The 19,164-nt window shown below is 36.2% G+C and overlaps 1 protein-coding gene across 1 annotated transcript in view; it reads right to left on the reverse strand.

Moving 5' to 3' along the window:
* Nucleotides 1-19,164, reverse strand: part of LRP1B (LDL receptor related protein 1B) — a 762,233-nt gene that overhangs the window by 402,702 nt on the left and 340,367 nt on the right. Inside the window, exons 19-20 of the mRNA XM_040227930.1 lie at nt 16,936-17,125; nt 10,212-10,416 (exon numbers count right to left, since the gene is read on the reverse strand). Of these exons, the coding sequence (XP_040083864.1) occupies nt 10,212-10,416; nt 16,936-17,125 (395 nt within the window). The remainder of the gene's footprint in view (nt 1-10,211; nt 10,417-16,935; nt 17,126-19,164) is intronic.

Raw genomic sequence — 19,164 nt, forward strand, 5'->3', positions numbered from 1 at the left:
CCTGCCCACAATCCCTCCCAGCATCAGAGTCTTCTCCAATGAGTCAACTCTTTACATGAGGTGGCCAAAGTACTGGAGTTTCACCTTCATCACTCCTTCCAATGAACACCCAGGACTGATCTCCTTTAAGATGGATTGGTTTGATTTCCTGGCAGTCCAAGGGACTCTCAAGAGTTTTCTCCAACACCACAGTGCAAAAGAATCAGTTCTTCGGTGCTCAGCTTTCTTCACAGTCCAACTCTCACATCCATATATGACCACAGGAAAAACCATAACCTTGACTAGACGGACCTTTGTTGGCAAAGTAATATCTCTACTTTTCAATATGCTATCTAGGTTTGTCATAATTTTCCTTCCAAGGAGTAAGCATCCTTTAATTTCTTTTAATCACCATCTGCAGTGATTTTGGAGCCTCCAAAAATAAAGTCAGACACTGTTTCCACTGTTTCCCCATTTATTTCCCATGAAGTGATGAGACTAGATCCCATGATCTTCGTTTTCTGAATGTTGAGCTTTAAGCCAACATTTCCACTCTCCTCTTTCACTTTCATCAAGAGGCTTTTTAGTTCCTCTTCTCTTTCTGCCATAAGGGTGGTGTCATCTGCATATCTGAGGTGATTGATATTTCTCCCAGCAAACATGATTCCAGCTTGTGTTTCTTCCAGTCCAGTGTTTCTCATGAGGTATTCTGCATATAAGTTAAATAAGCAGGGTGACAATATACAGCCTTGAAGTACTCCGTTTCCTATTTGGAACCAGTCTGTTTTTCCATGTCCAGTTCTAACTGTTGCTTCCTGGCCTGCATATAGGTTTCTCAAAAAGGCAGGTCATCTTTTGAATAATTTTCCACAGTTTATTGTGTTCCACACAGTCAAAGGCTTTGGCATAGTCAATAAAGCAGAAATTGATGTTTTTCTGGAACTCTCTGGCTTTTTCCATGATCCAGCGGATGTTGGCAATTTGATCTCTGGTTCCTCTGCCTTTTCTAAAACCAGCTTGAGTATCAGGGAGTTCACGGTTCACGTATTGCTGAGGCCTGGCTTGGAGAATTTTGAGCATTACATTACTAGCATGTGAGATGAGTGCAATTGTGCAGTAGTTTGAGCATTCTTTGGCATTGCCTTTCTTTGGGATTGGAATGAAAACTGACCTTTTCCAGTCCTGTGGCCACTGCTGAGTTTTCCAAATTTGCTGGCATATTGATTGCACACACTTTCACAGTATCATCTTCCAGGATTTGAAACAGCTCAACTGGAATTCCATCACCTCCACTAGCTTTGTAAGTAGTGATGCTTCTTAAGGCCCACTTGACTTCCCATCCAGGATGTCTGGCTCTAGGTGAGTGATCACACCATTGTGATTATCTGGGTTGTGAAGCTCTTTTTTGTACAGTTCTTCTGTGTATTCTTGCCACCTCTTCTTAATATCTTCTGCTTCTGTGAGGTCCATACCATTTCTGTCCTTTATCAAGCCCATCTTTGCATGAAATGTTCCCTTGGTATTTCTAATTTTCTTGAAGAGATCTCTAGTATTTCCCATTGTGTTGTTTTCCTCTATTTCTTTGCATTGATCACTGAGGAAGGCTTTCTTATCTCTCCTTGCTATTCTTTAGAACTCTGCATTCAGATGCTTATATCTTTCCTTTTCTCCTTTGCTTTTCACTTCTCTTCTTTTCACAGCTATTTGTAAGGGCTCCTCAGAGAGCCATATTGCTTTTTTTGCATTTCTTTTTCTTGAGGATGGTCTTGATCCCTGTCTCCTGTACAATGTCACAAACCTCAGTCCATAGTTCATCAGGCACTCTATCTATCAGATCTAGGCCCTTAAATCTATTTCTCACTTCCACTGTATAATCATAAGGGATTTTATTTAGGTCATACCTGAATTATCTAGTGGTTTTCCCCATTTTCTTCAATTTAAGTCTGAATTTGGCAATAAGGAATTCATGATCTGAGCTACAGTCAGCTCCTGCTGTTGTTTTTGCTGCCTGTATAGAGCTTTTCCATTTTTGGCTGCAAAGAATATACTCAATCTGATTTTGTTATTGACCATCTGGTGATGTCTATGTGTAGAGTCTTCTCTTGTGTTATTGGAAAAGGGTGTTTGCTACTACCAGTGCATTTTTTTGGCAAAACTATATTAGCCTCTGCCCTGCTTTATTCCATACTCCAAGGCAAAGTTTTCCTGTTACTCCAGGTGTTTCTTGACTTCCTACTTTTGCATTCCAGTCCCCTATAATGAAAAGGACATCTTTTTTGGTGTTAGTTCTAAAAGGTCTTGTAGGTGTTCATAAAACCATTCAACTTCAGTTTCTTCAGTGTTACTGGTTGGAGCATAGGCTTGGATTACCATGATATTGAATGGTTTGCCTTGGAAATGAACAGAGATCATTCTGTCGTTTTTGAAATTGCATCCAAGTACTGCATTTCAGACTCTTTTGTTGACCATGATGGCTACTCCATATCTTCTAGGGGATTCCTGCCCACAGCAGTAGATATAATGGTCATCTGAGTTAAATTCACCCATTTCAGTTCATTTTAGTTCACTGATTCCTAGAATGTTGACATTCACTCTTGCCATCTCCTGTTTGACCACTTCCAATTTGCCTTGATTTATGTACCTGACATTCCAGGTTCCTATACAATATTGCTCTTTACAGCATTGGACCTTACTTCTATCATCAGTTACATCCACAACTGGGTATTGTTTTTGCTTTGTCTCCATCCCTTCATTCTTTCTGGAGTTATTTCTCCACTGATCTCCAGTAGCATATTGGGCACCTACCAACCCAGGGACTTACCCTTTAAGTATCCTATCATTTTGCATTTTCATACTGTTCATAATAAATTAAGTGACTGTAAATAGCTTATCAGTATTTTTCCAATACCTACAAACTCTTGGATTGGATTCTTGGGGAGACCTGAGTTCGATCCCTGGGTTGGGAAGATGACCTGGAGAAGGAAATGGCAACCCACTCCAGTATTCTTGTCTGGAAAATCTCATGAATGGAGGAGCCTGGTAGGCTACACAGTCCAAGGGGTTGCAAAGAGTCAGAGAGGATTGAGGGACTTCACTACAAATAATTAAGCCCATGGCACACAATGCTAAAAAAAAAAAAAAAATTCCTGGATAAGAGTAAAGCTACACAGAGTGTTCCATTCTAAAGAATGTAGAAGAGCATTTAAAGGTTTTAAGATGTAAGGCAGGAATTAAGCCTATCAGACTATGTTTTGTTTTTTTTTTAAATTTATTTATTTTTTATTTTACTTTACAATTCTGTATTGGTTTTGCCATACATTGACATGAATCCACCACGGGTGTACATGCATTCCCAAACCTGAACCCCCCTCCCACCCCCCCTCCCCACAACATCTCTCTGGGTCATCCCCATGTACCAGCCCCAAGCATGCCATATCCTGCATCAGACATAGACTGGCAATTCGATTCTTACATGATATTATACATGTTTCAATACCATTCTCCCAAGTCATCTCACCCTCTCCCTCTCCCACTGAGTCCAAAAGTCCGTTATACACATCTGTGTCTTTTTTGCTGTCCTGCATACAGGGTCATCATTGCCATCTTTCTAAATTCCATATATATGTGTTAGTATACTGTATTGGTGTTTTTCTTTCTGGCTTACTTCACTCTGTATAATTGGCTCCAGTTTCATCCATCTCATCAGAACTGATTCAAATGTATTCTTTTTAATGGCTGAGTAATACTCCATTGTGTATATGTACCACAGCTTTCTTATCCATTCATCTGCTGATGGACATCTAGGTTGTTTCCATGTTCTGGCTATTATAAACAATGCTGCGATGAACATTGGGGTACATGTGTCTCTTTCAATTCTGGTTTCCTCAGTGTGTATGTCCAGTAGTGGGATTGCTGGGTCATAAGGTAGTTCTATTTGCAATTTTTTAAGGAATCTCCACACTGTTCTCCATAGTGGCTGTACTAGTTTGCATTCCCACCAACAGTGTAGGAGGGTTCCCTTCTCTCCACACCCTCTCCAGCATTTATTGCTTGCAGATTTTTGGATCGCAGACATTCTGACTGGTGTGAAGTGGTACCTCATTGTGGTTTTGATTTGCATTGTCAGGAACAAGACAAGGGTGCCCACTTTCACCACTACTATTCAACATAGTTCTGGAAGTTTTAGCCACAGCAATCAGAGCAGAAAAAGAAATAAAAGGAATCCAAATTGGAAAAGAAGAAGTAAAACTCTCACTGTTTGCAGATGACATGATCCTCTACATAGAAAACCCTAAAGACTCTACCAGAAAATTACTAGAGCTAATTAATGAATATAGTAAAGTTGCAGGATATAAAATCAACACACAGAAATCCCTTGCATTCCTATACATTAATAATGAGAAAGTAGAAAAGGAAATTAAGGAAACTATTCCATTCACCATTGCAACAAAAAGAATAAAATACTTAGGAATATATCTACCTAAAGAAACTAAAGACCTATATATAGAAAATTATAAAACACTGATGAAAGAAATCAAAGAGGACACTAATAGATGGAGAAATATACCATGCTCACGGATCGGAAGAATCAATATAGTGAAAATGAGTATACTACCCAAAGCAATTTACAAATTCAATGCAATCCCTATCAAGCTTCCAGCGATATTTTTCACAGAACTAGAACAAATAATTTCAAGATTTGTATGGAAATACAAAAAACCACGAATAGCCAAAGCAATCTTGAGAAAGAAGAATGGAACTGGAGGAATCAACCTGCCTGACTTCAGGCTCTACTACAAAGCCACAGTCATCAAGACAGTATGGTATTGGCACAAAGACAGAAATATAGATCAATGGAACAAAATAGAAAGCCCAGAGATAAATCCACACACATATGGACACCTTATCTTTGACAAAGGAGGCAAGAATATACAATGGAGTAAAGACAATCTCTTTAACAAGTGGTGCTGGGAAAACTGGTCAACCACTTGTAAAAGAATGAAACTAGATCACTTTCTAACACCGCACACAAAGATAAACTCAAAATGGATTAAAGATTTAAATGTAAGACCAGAAACTATAAAACTCCTAGAGGAGAACATAGGCAAAACACTCTCCGACATAAACCACAGCAGGATCCTCTATGATCCACCTCCCAGAATTCTGGAAATAAAAGCAAAAATAAACAAATGGACCTAATTAAAATTAAAAGCTTCTGCACAACAAAGGAAAATATAAGAAAAGTGAAAAGACAGCCTTCCGAATGGGAGAAAATAATAGCAAATGAAGCAACGGACAAACAACTAATCTCAAAAATATACAAGCAACTCCTGCAGCTCAATTCCAGAAAAATAAATGACCCAATCAAAAAATGGGCCAAAGAACTAAATAGACATTTCTCCAAAGAAGACATACGGATGGCTAACAAACACATGAAAAGATGCTCAACATTACTCATTATTAGAGAAATGCAAATCAAAGCCTATCAGACTATGTTTAAACCATAGCTTAAAAAAGTGCATGACCACAGTTGATTCAAGAGATGACAGGCTCTTTAAATATATTGTGGGACAGAAATGGCACTGTACTGACTTTGTAGACTCAAAACGCCCAGATATACAATCATCTTTCCAAACTTTATCAATTAACTTAATAGATAGCTTGCTTCCTTTTCATTAAAAAAGATGTACTCTCAAATATTTCAGGTTGTAATGTGCAGGTTTATTCCACTCTGTCAACTCCCCTGGGGATATTTGATCTCTGTTTCGGTAACTGCTCTCCACTCACATCTGTGTCATTCAGAGCTAGAAAATACACAACTATGGGAGGAAATGTTTCTTTCTGAAATGATTGTTTCTCTGGTCACTTCTCTATATTACATTGTCTCTGTCTCAGCACAATTTGACTTCATAAATTGAACAATGTTTTATATCTCTTCTTACGTTTCTTGGCATAGTTTTTCATAGACTATTTTAACCTCCTATATTTTCTACTTCCTAAACATCACGTTTTTAACTCTATGATTTTATATTATCACACATTTTTGCAACGCTTTCTATAATGCATTCCGAAATGTGAAAACGAAATCCGTTATGTTGGTTGCATGCATGCGTGCTAAGATGCTTCAGTTGTGACCAACTCTGTGCAACGTGATGGACTGTAGCCCACCAGGCTCCTCTGCCCATGGGATTTCCCAGGCAACAATACTGGAGTGAGTTGTTGTGTCCTCCTCCAGGGGGTCTTCCTGACACAGGGATCGATGGGACCCGAGTCTCTTATGCCTCCTACTTGATAGATGGGTCCTTTACCACCAGTGCCACCTGGGAAGCCCTATTATGTGAGTTATCTGATCCATTTAAAATATATATAGTGTACGTATATTGTTATTGTTGAATCACTAACTCATGTCTGCATCTACAATCCCATAGACTGTAGCCCATGGTATTCTTCTGTCCATGGCATTTTTCAGGCAAGAATACTGGAGCGGGTTGCCATTTCCTTCTCCAGAGGATCCTCCTGACTCAGGGACTGAACCCAGGTTTCCTGGCAGATTCTTTATCACTGACCCATCAGTGAATATATATATATATATGAATTACAATAGTATTGTTGCCTGAGGGTAGTGATATAGGAATGAAGAACGGACATAGCAGGAAAAACACACAAACATGCACAAAAGCGCCTGGCACAGAGAGATGAACTGAGCAAGATTAGAATGAGTGAACGAGTCACATGCACAGTTTTCAAATAAGGAACTCTTAGCTTCCGTGAGGATTTAAAAAGAAATCTGCTACCAAAAAATACTCTTTGATTTCTAAGACTTCAACTCAAATGGAGAGGCACAGATCAAATTAATAATTGATATTGTTCATACTTTTGTACATATAATTAATAATATAAAAGTGAGAAGTGAATGGATAGGGTATTAGACAAACTGGTCTACTTGTTCAACAGTTATCAGATGAAAGAAGAATTTTTAAAGCTTCTGGGACTTCTAAAATATAGCATATCTGAAGAATTTTATTTCAGAATAAGTTGTAATTTTTTCTTCCTTAGGAAATATCCCTTTTTAACATCTTGAAACATAAGGCAGGTTACATATTTATACTTTCCTAAAGACAGTAGAAGATGACCCAGATCCTTAGTTATATTCTCAGTCTCAAAATTCTGTGGTTATATTTGTAATAAATTATATAAACAGCTGAGTGGTCACAAAGATAGGCAAAAGTGTAGTAAGTATTCAGAGATTTAGGTCAATTTAGAAATGCAATTCAGGAACAAATAACAAATTCTAGTTGTAAAATCATGATTAAAATATAGGACACAGTGGATATCACAAAGAATATATGTTAGTGATGGATTAGTGGGAAATTCAAGGTAACCATGATGAACACTGGATAGAATCTGGATAACCAGCAAAATAGCTAGATGCATGTAAGAAGGTAATACACTTTGAAATAGTTTTTTTCCCCCAATTTTCAGGCCCAACCAGAAATTCTCATGGTTAATCTTATTTCTTGAAGAGGTAAAGGATTATATAATTCTAAGTTTGAGACAAAATGGATCAATGTCTTGTGGAGGAATAAACCCATATCTTTTAATGTTCTCTTCTGAATGTTTTCATCTTTATGGACAGAAATCTTTTTGTCAAGATTTACTGAAATATAATTTATATATAACATTATAAAAGTTTAAAGTGTAGAACATAATGATTTATGTATACACTGTCAAATGGTTACTATAATAAAGTTAGTTAATATATCTATCACCTCACATAGTTAAAATTTTTGTTGTTGTTGGTAAAAGCTTTAAAATATACTCTCTTAGCAACTTCAATGGCAACCCACTCCAGTATTCTTGCCTTGAGAATCCGCCGGATGAAGGAGCCTGGTGGGCTACAATCCATGCTGTTGCAGAGAGTCGGACATGACTAAGTGAGTTCACTTTCTTTTCTTCTTTTCTTAGCAACTTATATAATACAAATAAATATATAGTACATTATTTTTTACTACAGCCAGCCAGAAACTATTCTGGTTTGGACAGAGATGAGAAATGGAAAGTTGGAATCATAACTATGCATATGCATATTTTTAATGGCCAAAAAACTCTTTGAATTAGATTAGAACTATTTGATTGCTGGACCAGCTAGAGTAGCTATAATTGCCATACAAAATAAGAGACTAAGGAGGGGAAAAGACCAGATATATAAAAAATAAGTGAAAGGAGACTAAAAGTTATGATGAGGTGTTATAGAATTATTTTCTGTATTGGGCCATAATAGAAAATTATACCATATTCAGGATAATAATTCACCTATCTTTTCAAAACATTAACCCATTAAGTTTATTTAGAATTTCTTTGGTGTATTCTGAGACAAACTTTATATTATATTCTCATAATAACCCTGAGAATTAGGAAGAAAATTTACATATCAGAAAAAATAAAATTTATAAAGACTAAGTAAATATGCCTAAGGACACACAACCTTTAGTTGGAAAAGACAGACCAAGGATTTAAGCATAGAATTCTTTGATTATTTGTTCAGAATTATTGCCTTTTGGCATCACCAACACTATGGACATGAGTTTGAGCAAACTACAGGAGTTGGTGAAGGAAGCCTGGCATGCTGCAGTTCATAGGGTCGCAAAAGTTGGACACTACGGAGTGACTGAACTGAACTGACTGCCTTTAGCACAGACTGAACTCATCAGGTTTTAGCTGATAACTTCAGTGTTCCTTAAGCATTCAACTGTCTTATGTCTCTGCTACTCTAACGAAGTCCCTATACTAGAACTTAAATCAATGTACTTCTTCCTTCAAGAGACTTACACACCTATACGTGCACATACACACACATCTATTTATATACTCATAGGCTATATATGTATGTTATGTGTGAAGTGAAGTAAAATGAAGTGAAGTTGGTCAGTCATGTCCGACTCTACGACCACATGAACTGTAGCCTACCAGGATCCTCTGTCCGTGGGATTTTCCAGGCAAGAGTACTGGAGTGGGCTGCCATTTCCTTCTCCAGGGGATCTTCCTGACCCAGGGATCGAACCCCGGCTCTCCCTCATTGTAAGCAGATGCTTTACCATCTGAGCCACCAGGGAAGTCATTATATGTACGTATACATAAATTTAGTTAGTTGTTCTCAGATAAATATCTACATTTGTCTAGATAATTGATGCATATATATTTAATATATATGTATATGGTATAGATCTATATGTATTATATAATATATAGATATATATGTACAGATATATTTTCAATTGAATTAAACAGCATACTTAATGGTACAGATTAGGTGTTAGCAAATATGGCCTGTTGTTTGGTTGCCTGTTTTTATAAATAAAGTTTTATTGAAATACTGTCCCAGCTATTCATTTACATATTCACTATAAGGCACTGTAGTTGTGATAAGAGACAATATGCTCCATGAAGCTCCAAATATTTACTATCTGGCCCTTCAAGGAAAAGCAAAGAGCCTCAGGATCATTTTGTCATTCAAGCATGCATTGGTGCTTGGTGCGGGGGTGCTATGGTACAGCACCCAGGATTCCTCCAGGTACAATCACCCAGATCTTACCTTTCCAAACTCATTTTTTCAGTTGCCAAGGCCTACTGTCTTCATAATATAAGGTAATGGTGCTGAACTTTTACCATCCTACATGCTCTAAATATTTTCTGTAAATGTTCTCCAGTGGCAGCATAAAGACTCTCCCATTAATATTTACTTGGATTTCAGAAAAAAAAATGACTGAGAATGAGCCTGACTATGAACAGAATTCCACTCTTCTCTCTTCAAAGCTTCTGAGGTTGGTTTGAGGGCTCAAATACAGAGGATAATTTCATTATTTTGCAATGTTCTTTTATCCTAGAATAACTAACCAATTGCATTTTGTAATTTAAAAATTATAAATGACAATGAAGTTTATACAAATCACTCAACAATAGCAGTTCAATTAATAACTATAAGAAAATCAGTTATTATTTTTCCAGAAGAAATTTTACTAGTTGGACTGTCTCTGTGGTAGTGAATGCAAATAAAATTTTCAAATATTATCAGCAGTTTCACTTTACACTGAATAGATTATCCAGTTTGGTTGGTTTGAATAATTAGCCATTTTAAAATCTCTTAACATGCATACTTTAACAAGTATAAAGCACATATATTTCAGATGTATCATTTTTCAAATCTATAATCAGGAAATTCTCGGTTAACTTACATGTCTCTGGGATCCATCATATTCACATCTTTCAATTTTTCCTAGGCTTCCATCTGAGAAATACAGCTTCTCTGCACGGTGATCAATGGTGAGTCCATTTGGAGTAAGTATGTCTGTACTGACCACCACTTGAGCATTTTTTCCAGTAAGAGTTGATCTCATGATACTTGGATGCTGTTCATTCCAGTTGGTCCAAAACATTAAACTAATTAAAATGAAAATTGTGATAATAGGTTAAATTTTTTATTAATAGTTAACAATATTAGAAAAAACATGGCAATGTCAAACTATTTAAAATAAAGCAAAATTGTCTCATAGTTTCTGACCCTTGAGGAAGTCTAGTAATAAGGAGAGATATGTATATTTGCATATTTTTCCAGTTTCTTAAATGACTTAGAAACTATTTCTGAAAAATATTTATCTCTCAAAAAGCAATTTAATTAAATTGAATTAGTTGGATACACAGTAAAGATTTATTTGAATCAAAGAAAAATAGTTATCTTAAATTTCCTATGAACTGCAAATATACTCTGATATATTATTATCATGTTTCAGGAAATCTTGTGTTGTAATTTTGGATATCATTCTTAACCTAGCAATATTTCTTTTCTTCAGTTGGTAAAAATAAAAATCTCTCTTTCTAGATTTTCTCTTTTTTTTAATATTTATTTATTGGCTGGGCTGGGTCTTCATTGCTGCACAGCCTTTTTCTCTAGTTGTGGTGAGTGGGGGGCTACTCTCTAGTTGTATTGCATGGGCTTCTTTCTTTGGAGGCTTATCTGGTTATGGACACTGACTTTAGAGTGCCTGGGCCTCCGTGGTTCAGCACATGGGCTCAATAGTTGTGGCTCAGGCCCTAAAGCACAGGCTCAGTAGTTGTGGCACACAGGCTTGGTTGCTTTACAGAAATCCCAGACCAGGGATTGAACCTGTGTCTCCTGCATTGGCAGGCAGATTCTTTACCACTGAGCCACCAGGGTAGCCCTAGGTTTTTGTTTTTGTTTTGTTTTTTTAATTTTGCATTTCGCTCTGTACATGTTTTAGAAAAACACAATTACTAAACTCCTGTTTCTTTAATGTCTTTTTTCCCCCCTCCTCTGTCGGTGTGATTTTTCTGTATATTATAATGCTGTTACCATGGGGTCACACAGAGTTGGACATGACTGAAGCAACTTAGCAGCAGCAGCAGCAGCAGCAGAATTACAGGGGTTACTCTCAGTCCTTAAAGGTAAGATCTGTTACTTACAGTCTTAACAGAATATTTTAAATCAGTATTTGTCAAACTATTCTCTGAGGAAGGCCAAGGATTGTTAGCACTTAAAGGTTACCGGAAGAGCAGAGAGGCTGTAGGGTGCTAGTCTCCAAGGCCTATTTTTATTTAGCCAGATCTTCTTTCTCCCCCTTTAAGACTATCCCTAAAAGTTTATCTGAAGATCAGTTTTTGGACTGAAGGAAGGCAGTCAAGAATGGAAGGCATCAGGAAGAGAAGGAAAGAGAGAGGAAAGAAGGAAGGAAGGGAGGAAGGAAGGAAGGGAGGGTTGAGGAGAAGCAAGGAAGAAAAGGAAAAAGGCAGAAAGGAAGATGGGAAAGAGAGAGACTTATAGGCAGGCCACTTTACATTTTTAGAAAGTATGTTTAATAAATATTTACAAAGAAAAGCTATTTGAAAATATTTCATATTTATAATGATATGTATATAAATATATATTTATATGTATTTATTAATAACAAGATATATATTTATATATAAATATATATATTATATTTATGTATAATATTATATATAAATTAAATATATATGTTTATATATGTGTGTTATATATATTTATAACAAGATATATACATTTCATATTTATAACAAGATATATCCCATATATCATCCCTATTTACAGTCATGTAAAGACAAGGTAATAGTCAAATTAATTATTCAACATGTAGTTTTTGAGTATTATGCCAAAACTTATTATTAGACAATACACAACTTTACAAAAAGAAAAACTTTTCTTCTTTCTTAGTTTTCTGAATGTTGAGTTTTAAATAACTTTTTCACTCTCCTCATTCACTTTCATCAAGAGGCTTTTTAGTTCCTCTTCACTTTCTGCCATAAGGGTAGTGTCATCTGCATATCTGAGGTTATTGATATTTCTCCCAGCAAACTTGATTCCAGCTTGTGCTTCATCCAGCCCAGTGTTTCTCATGATGTACTCTGCATAGAAGTTAAATAAGCAGGGTGACAATATACAGCCTTGATGTACTCCTTTTCATATTTGGAACCAGTCTGTTGTTCCATGCCCAGTTCTAACTGTTGCTTCTTGACTTGCATACAGATGTCTCAGGAGGCAGGCCAGGTAGTCTGGTATTCCCATCTTTTTAAGAATTTTCCACAATTTGTTATAATCCACACAGTCAAAGGCTTTGGCATAGTCAATAAAGCAGAAGTAGATGCTTTTCTGGAACTCTCTTGCTTTTTTGATGATTCAAAGGATGTTGGCAATTTGATCTCTGGTTCCTCTGCCTTTTCTAAATCCAGCTTGAACATCTGGAAATTCATGGTTCATGTATTGTTGAAGCCTGGCATGGAGAATTTTGAGCATTACTTTACTAGCATGTGAGATGAGTGCAACTGTGGAATAGTTTGAACATTTTTTGGTATTTCTGTTCTTTGGGATTGGAATGAAAGCTGACCTTTTCTAGGCCTGTAGCCACTGCCGAGTTCTCCAAATTTGCTGGCATACTAAGTGCAGCACTTTCACAGCATCATCTTTTAGGTTTTGGAATAGCTCAACTGGAATTCCATCACCTCCACTAGCTTTGTTCGTAGTGATGCTTCCTAAGATCGACCTGACTTCACATTCCAGCATGTCCGACTCTAGATGAATGATCACACCATTGTGATTATCTGGATCAGGAAGATCTTTTTTTGTATAGTTCTTCTGTGTATTTATTTCTGCATGCTTTTCTTAATATCTTCTGCTTCTCTTAGGTCTATACCATTTCTGTCCTTTACTGTGCCCATCTTTGCATGAAATGTTCCCTTGGTATCTCTAATTTTCTTGGAGAGATCTCTAGTCTTTCTCATTCTATTGTTTTCCTCTATTTCTTTACATTGATCACTGAGGAAGGCTTTTTTTTTTTTAATCTCTCCTTGCTATTCTTTGGAACTCTGCATTCAAATGAGCATATTTTGTTTTTTCTCCCTTTATTTTCACTTCTCTTTTCACAGCTATTTGTAAGGCCTCCTCAGACAACCATTTTGCCTTTTTTGCATTTCTTCTTCTTGGGATGGTCTTGATCCCTGCCTCCTGTACAATGTCAGGGACCTCCATCTACAGTTCTTCAGGCACTCTGTCTATCAGATCTAATCCCTTGAATCTATTTGTCACTTCCAGTGTATAATGGTAAGGGATTTGATTTAGGTCATACCTGAATGGTCTAGTGCTTTTCACTACTTTCTTCAATTTAAGTCTGAATTTGGCAATAAACTGATTATGATTTGAGCCACAGTCAGCTCCCGGTCTTGTTTTTGCTGACTGTATATAGCTTCTGCATCTCTGCTGCAACAAATATAATCAATCTGATTATATTGACTACCTGGTGATGGTCATGTGTAGAGTCTTGTCTTGTGTTGTTGGAAGAGGGTGTTTGCTATGACCAGTGTATTTTCTTGGCAAAACTCTATTAGCCTTTGCCCTGCTTCATTTTTTACCCCAAGCCCAAATTTGCCTGTTACTCCAGGTAATACTTGACTTTCTACTTTTGCATTCCAGTCCCCTATAATGAATAGGGACATCTTTTCGGCTGTTAGTTCTAGAAGGTCTTGTAGGTCTTCATAGAACCGTTCAACTTCAGCTTCTTCAGCATTAGTGTTTGGGTCATAGACTTGGATTATTGTGATATTAAATGGTTTACCTTGGAAACAAACAGATTATTCTGTCATTTTTGAGATTGCATCCAAGTACTGCATTTCGGATGTTTTTGTTGACTATGATGGCTACTCCATTTCTTCTAAGTGATTCTTACCTACAATAGTAGATGTAATGATCATCTGAGTTAAATTCACCATTCCAGTTCATTTTAGTTCACCGATTCCTTAGTTCAGAAAACTAAGATCATGGCATCTTGTCCCATCACTTCATGTCAAATCAGTGGGGAAAAAGTGGAAACAGTGACAGACTTTATTTTAGGGGGCTCTAAAATCACTGCAGATGGTGACTGCAGCCATGAAATTAGAAGACCATTACTTCTTGGAAGAAAAGCTATGATCAACCTAGATAGCATGTTAAAAAGCAGAAACATTACTTTGCCAACAAAGGTCCATCTAGTCAAGGCTATGGTTTTTCCAGTAGTCATGTATGGATTGTGAGAGTTGGAATAAAGAAAGCTGAGTGCCTAAGAATTGATGCTTTTGAACTATGTTGTTGGAGAAGACTCTTGAGAGTCCCTTGGACTGCAAGGACATCCAACTATTCTATCCTAAAGGAAATCAGTCCTGAATATTCATGGGAAGGACTGGTGCTGAAGCTGAAACTCCAATACTTTGGTCATCTGATGCAAAGAACTGACTCATTGGAAAAGACTGATGGTGGGAAAGATTGAAGGCAGGAGGGGAAAGGGATGAGAGAGGATGAAATGGTTGGATGGCATCACCGACTCAATGGGCATGTGTTTGAGTAAACTCTGGGAGTTGGTGATGGACAGATAGGCCTGACGTGCTGCAGTCCAGGGGGTCGCAAATCGTTGGACACAACTGAGCAACTGAACTGAACTGAACTTCTTCTTTCTATCTAATCTAAAAAATAACTGCCACAAATTAAGGAAAACTGGGACATCTATGCTCTTTAATAAAATACTTCAAAGCATTTTAATCTATTCTATGGAACATTAAAGTGTTCTAAGTATTGTTGCTGTTGTTGTTGTTCATTTGCTCAGTTGTGTGAGTCTTAAATGTGAAAATAGTTTGTGCTATGAATCAGTAAATTTGTAAAAAAAAAAATGACATTCCACTTTCTTAAATCATGGAATACTTTTAACTATATCCTGTGACTTCTAAAATTAAAAAAAAATTAGTTTAAAAGTTATGCAAATAATATGAGATATTAAACACACAATTTATTTTCAATAATTTTCTAGATTGTAACCTTTAAAATTATAGATATTCTAAGGAATTATTACTCCTTTAATTTCACCTTTCATTTCAAAGATGAGAGATCTTGAGGACTATAGTTATTGAGTCAAGTTTTGAATTCAAGTAGTCCTTCATCTAGGAATTGATTTGATTTTGAGATTTCTGTTAATCAACAGACATATAAAAGTGATTCACAGATGTCATTAACATGCTTAATGATAAATATTTTTATACTTTAAACATTAATTACATACAATTTTCCAATTAAAATATTTTGGTGTGTTTAATTATAATTTTCATTTTAACGCAGGAGGAAAGTATAATTTTAGCCTCTTTTAGAAGTAATTATAGGGCAAAGCATTTATCACTTAAAGTTAATTATATATAATGTTGTCAGCGATCTCCCTCATGTTTGTTTGAAAATTATCTTATAGATTCCTTTGATCAACTTTCGGGTAATTATTATTGTCTGAAGAGTCTTCTGGTGGACTCTTAGGATCAATGTAGCTATCTCAGCAACCAACTGTATAGTGATATGGCAGTGGTATAAGCAGAACCACACATCTGAAGGCCTACACATCTGAAGGCCTGTATCCATCTCGGCTAAGTAACCAAACCTATGTAAGCAGGCAACCTCGTCTTCACCTGCATCTCTCAACCTTTAGAGTTTTAATTTTCAAGTTAAGTATGTTTAACTAAGTAAGTCAATTCTCATCTCTAGTTCTATAAGATAGTAATTCATATAGTCTTTTCATCTCTTAGGTGATCAAGGCCCGTGTTTATCAGTCATTGTTTTTTATTCTTCCATTTTTATTCAACACACCTGAAATAAGTTTTCTATTTCTGCTCAGTGAAACCAGATTGATGTCTGTGCCCTTGTTTCATTTAAGAATAAAAAATTTTTCTAGTAGTTAGCAAGTATTCCTATCATATTGTAAAAGAGTACAACTCTATAGAAATATTTGTCTTCTACTTAACCTAACTTTGTTCTTCAGTTTTCATATAATTCTTTCTTAATAGCATTGTCCAAAACATGATTTTTTTCTTATTTTATTTTTTATACCTTTTATATTATAGCCTGAGCAATTTTTCTTGCTATGAATTCTTCATAAGTATTATAAATGCTTGCACAATGTATCATTGTGCAATGATGGACCACTTGACTATTGTCAGGTATCTAATGTTGAAAATAAAGCTGCACACTAAGGTCTATTTTTATTTCCTCTGATTTCAACTGGAGTGATCTCCAGTTGTTAAAGTTACTTAATTTAATTATAGAAACACCTTTTAGGTGTTAATCGTTTTTAATCATCTTTTTTCTTTTTCAAATTTATCATTTCAATCAGTGATGCATTAATGTCTTTTTCATATACTTATTCCATCACAGTATTGTCTCTATTTTCCCTTTCATCCTTTAATTCTGCTTTTCCTGAACCTCTCATGGAAATGATGCCAGTCCAGGTTTCAATCATTCACATTTCCAATGCTCTCATAAACAATAATTTTATGAATTGTGAAAAGAAAACTTCAGAGGGAACATTTATTTTAAAAGCTAATTATAAGGTTTTAACTTATATTGAAGAAATAGAAACTTCTTACTTTTGGCATTCATCTAGGGCTAGCACATGAGGATGGTCATCTTCTGACATGGCAATGACTGCTTCCCTGTCAAATGCTCCCGGCCGAGTCTGGTCCACTGTGTGCCTGGTGATGGATGAGGTAGTTGAGCTGGTCCAGTACAGGGTGTCCCAGGCTCGGTGATAGGCAAGGCCCTCAACAGAACCCACATCTGATGGGAGAAAAGAAAAGAATAAATTTACACTTTTATCTGCAAAAATTTTGGCTTCTGAACAGAAAAAAGCATTTATAATATACACTATGCTTGTGTGTGTGTGTTGTGTGTGTGTGTGTGCTAAGTGGCTTTAGTTGTGTCTCTCTGCGAACCCATGGACTGTAGCCCAGCAGGCTCCTCTGTCTATAGGATTCTCCAGGCAAGAATATTGGAGCTGGTTTCTGTGCCCTCCTCCAGGGGATCTTCCTGACCCGGGGATTGAATCTACTTCTCTTATGTCCCCTGCAATGGCAGGCAGGTTCTTAAGCACTCCCACCACCTGGGAAGCAAAATATAAACTACATCTGTGTTATCTCATCAGTCATTTCTTCACAAATGCTCCAAAATAAAAATATAATAATCATGATGCCTACAATGACAGCTGATTACACACAGTAAATCTAAGTTATGAACTGCTCATGGAGAAGTTTATACAAAAACATGATGTTAAAGATTGAATAGCCTCATCCAAAAAAAAAAAAAACCCTTAATTAAGTAATTGTCTTTTATTTAGGAAACTGGTGGCTCGCTTTTATTTTCATATCTTAATAATCAATTTTTTGCAACAATTTAATGATGCTTTTGAAAATCATATGTCAGAGATACTATTTACATGCAATAATAATGAGTTTTCTCTTGATACTATATCTGGAGACATCAAGGAAAAACAACATCAAACACTACAATCAAGTATCAAAGAAAACAAAATCCAGCTCTATACTTGTGATTATCAAGCAGTGGTAGAGAATGTTTTAGTAAGTTAAGGCAATATATTTTTTTATCCTTTTTTTTTATATTCAACTAATGTGATGTAAAAACCAAAGAAAATAAAATCAATTGCCAGCTAAAGCATCCTTTCATATAGGCAGAAAAAGATACATGATAGTACACATAGTCTAATACTTAAATGCGACAATATGAGAAACAAGAGTCATTATTTTTAAAAATTGTTTTCCTAATCACAGGATAATGTAGGGTGGTTGTTTTACTTTTCATAGAAGTGTTTGAATATACCTTTGCTGCTGCTGCAGCTGCTGCTAAGTAGCTTCAGTCCTGTCTGACTCTCTGTGACCCCATAGATGGCAGCCCACCAGGCTCCCCCGTCCCTGCGATTCTCCAGGCAAGAACACTGGAGTGGGTTGCCATTTCCTTCTCCAATGCATGAAAGTGAAAAGTGAAAGTGAAGTTGCTCAGTCGTGTCGGACTCTTCTCGACCCCAAGGACTGCAGCCTACCAGGCTCCTCCGCCCATGGGATTTTCCAGGCAAGAGTACTGGAGTGGGTTGCCATTGCCTTCTCTGAAAATGCCTTTAAGTAGAACCAAATTATTAAGTTTTTCATTATTGTTTTTCTCAGAGTTAGTATTCTTAGCATATTTAAGAGAGAATATATATACATTTAACTTTGGTAGACATGCTAAGAAATTAACACTATAACAGGCAGAATCTTTGTATAGCTTTTCTCTTAAAGAATCTGAAAAGAATTATTCAGCTTTTCTGAAAATAGATGGATGAAAAGAGCTGGTTTTAGATTTGAGATGGGTAAATATTTACTTTGATGGTCAAAAGGATTTAGAGGGAGAGAAAAACAATATTAAAGCTTTCAAACTAGATTTCACCATGCCATTAAAATTTTGTTCTTTGATTCTTTTCCTACATGAAACAGAAAATCCGCTAATAATAGAATTAATATCTGCCACTTATGCGGCACTGTCTTCCAGTTAGGAATTGTGTAATTGTTTTGCATATATCCCTTTATGTGTAAATCTACCCTGTGATGTCAGTTTTATTGTTATTTTTCCCCTAAGAAGAAAACAGAAACCTATGTTCACAGAGCTAAAAGTATTGAAGCAAGATTTTTATCACAGATGTGTGTGCTTCCATAAGCCTGTATCTGTCAGCAGCACTATTTAGAGATGGATTTATAGCAGCTATCACTTATCCTCAGTGTACCTCAAGCTGGAACCAAACAAATGATTCATTAGTTTCAACTTGTCTG

This window comes from Oryx dammah, unplaced genomic scaffold (genome assembly GCF_014754425.2).
Source record: "Oryx dammah isolate SB20612 unplaced genomic scaffold, SCBI_Odam_1.1 HiC_scaffold_27, whole genome shotgun sequence".
NCBI lineage: Eukaryota > Metazoa > Chordata > Mammalia > Artiodactyla > Bovidae > Oryx > Oryx dammah.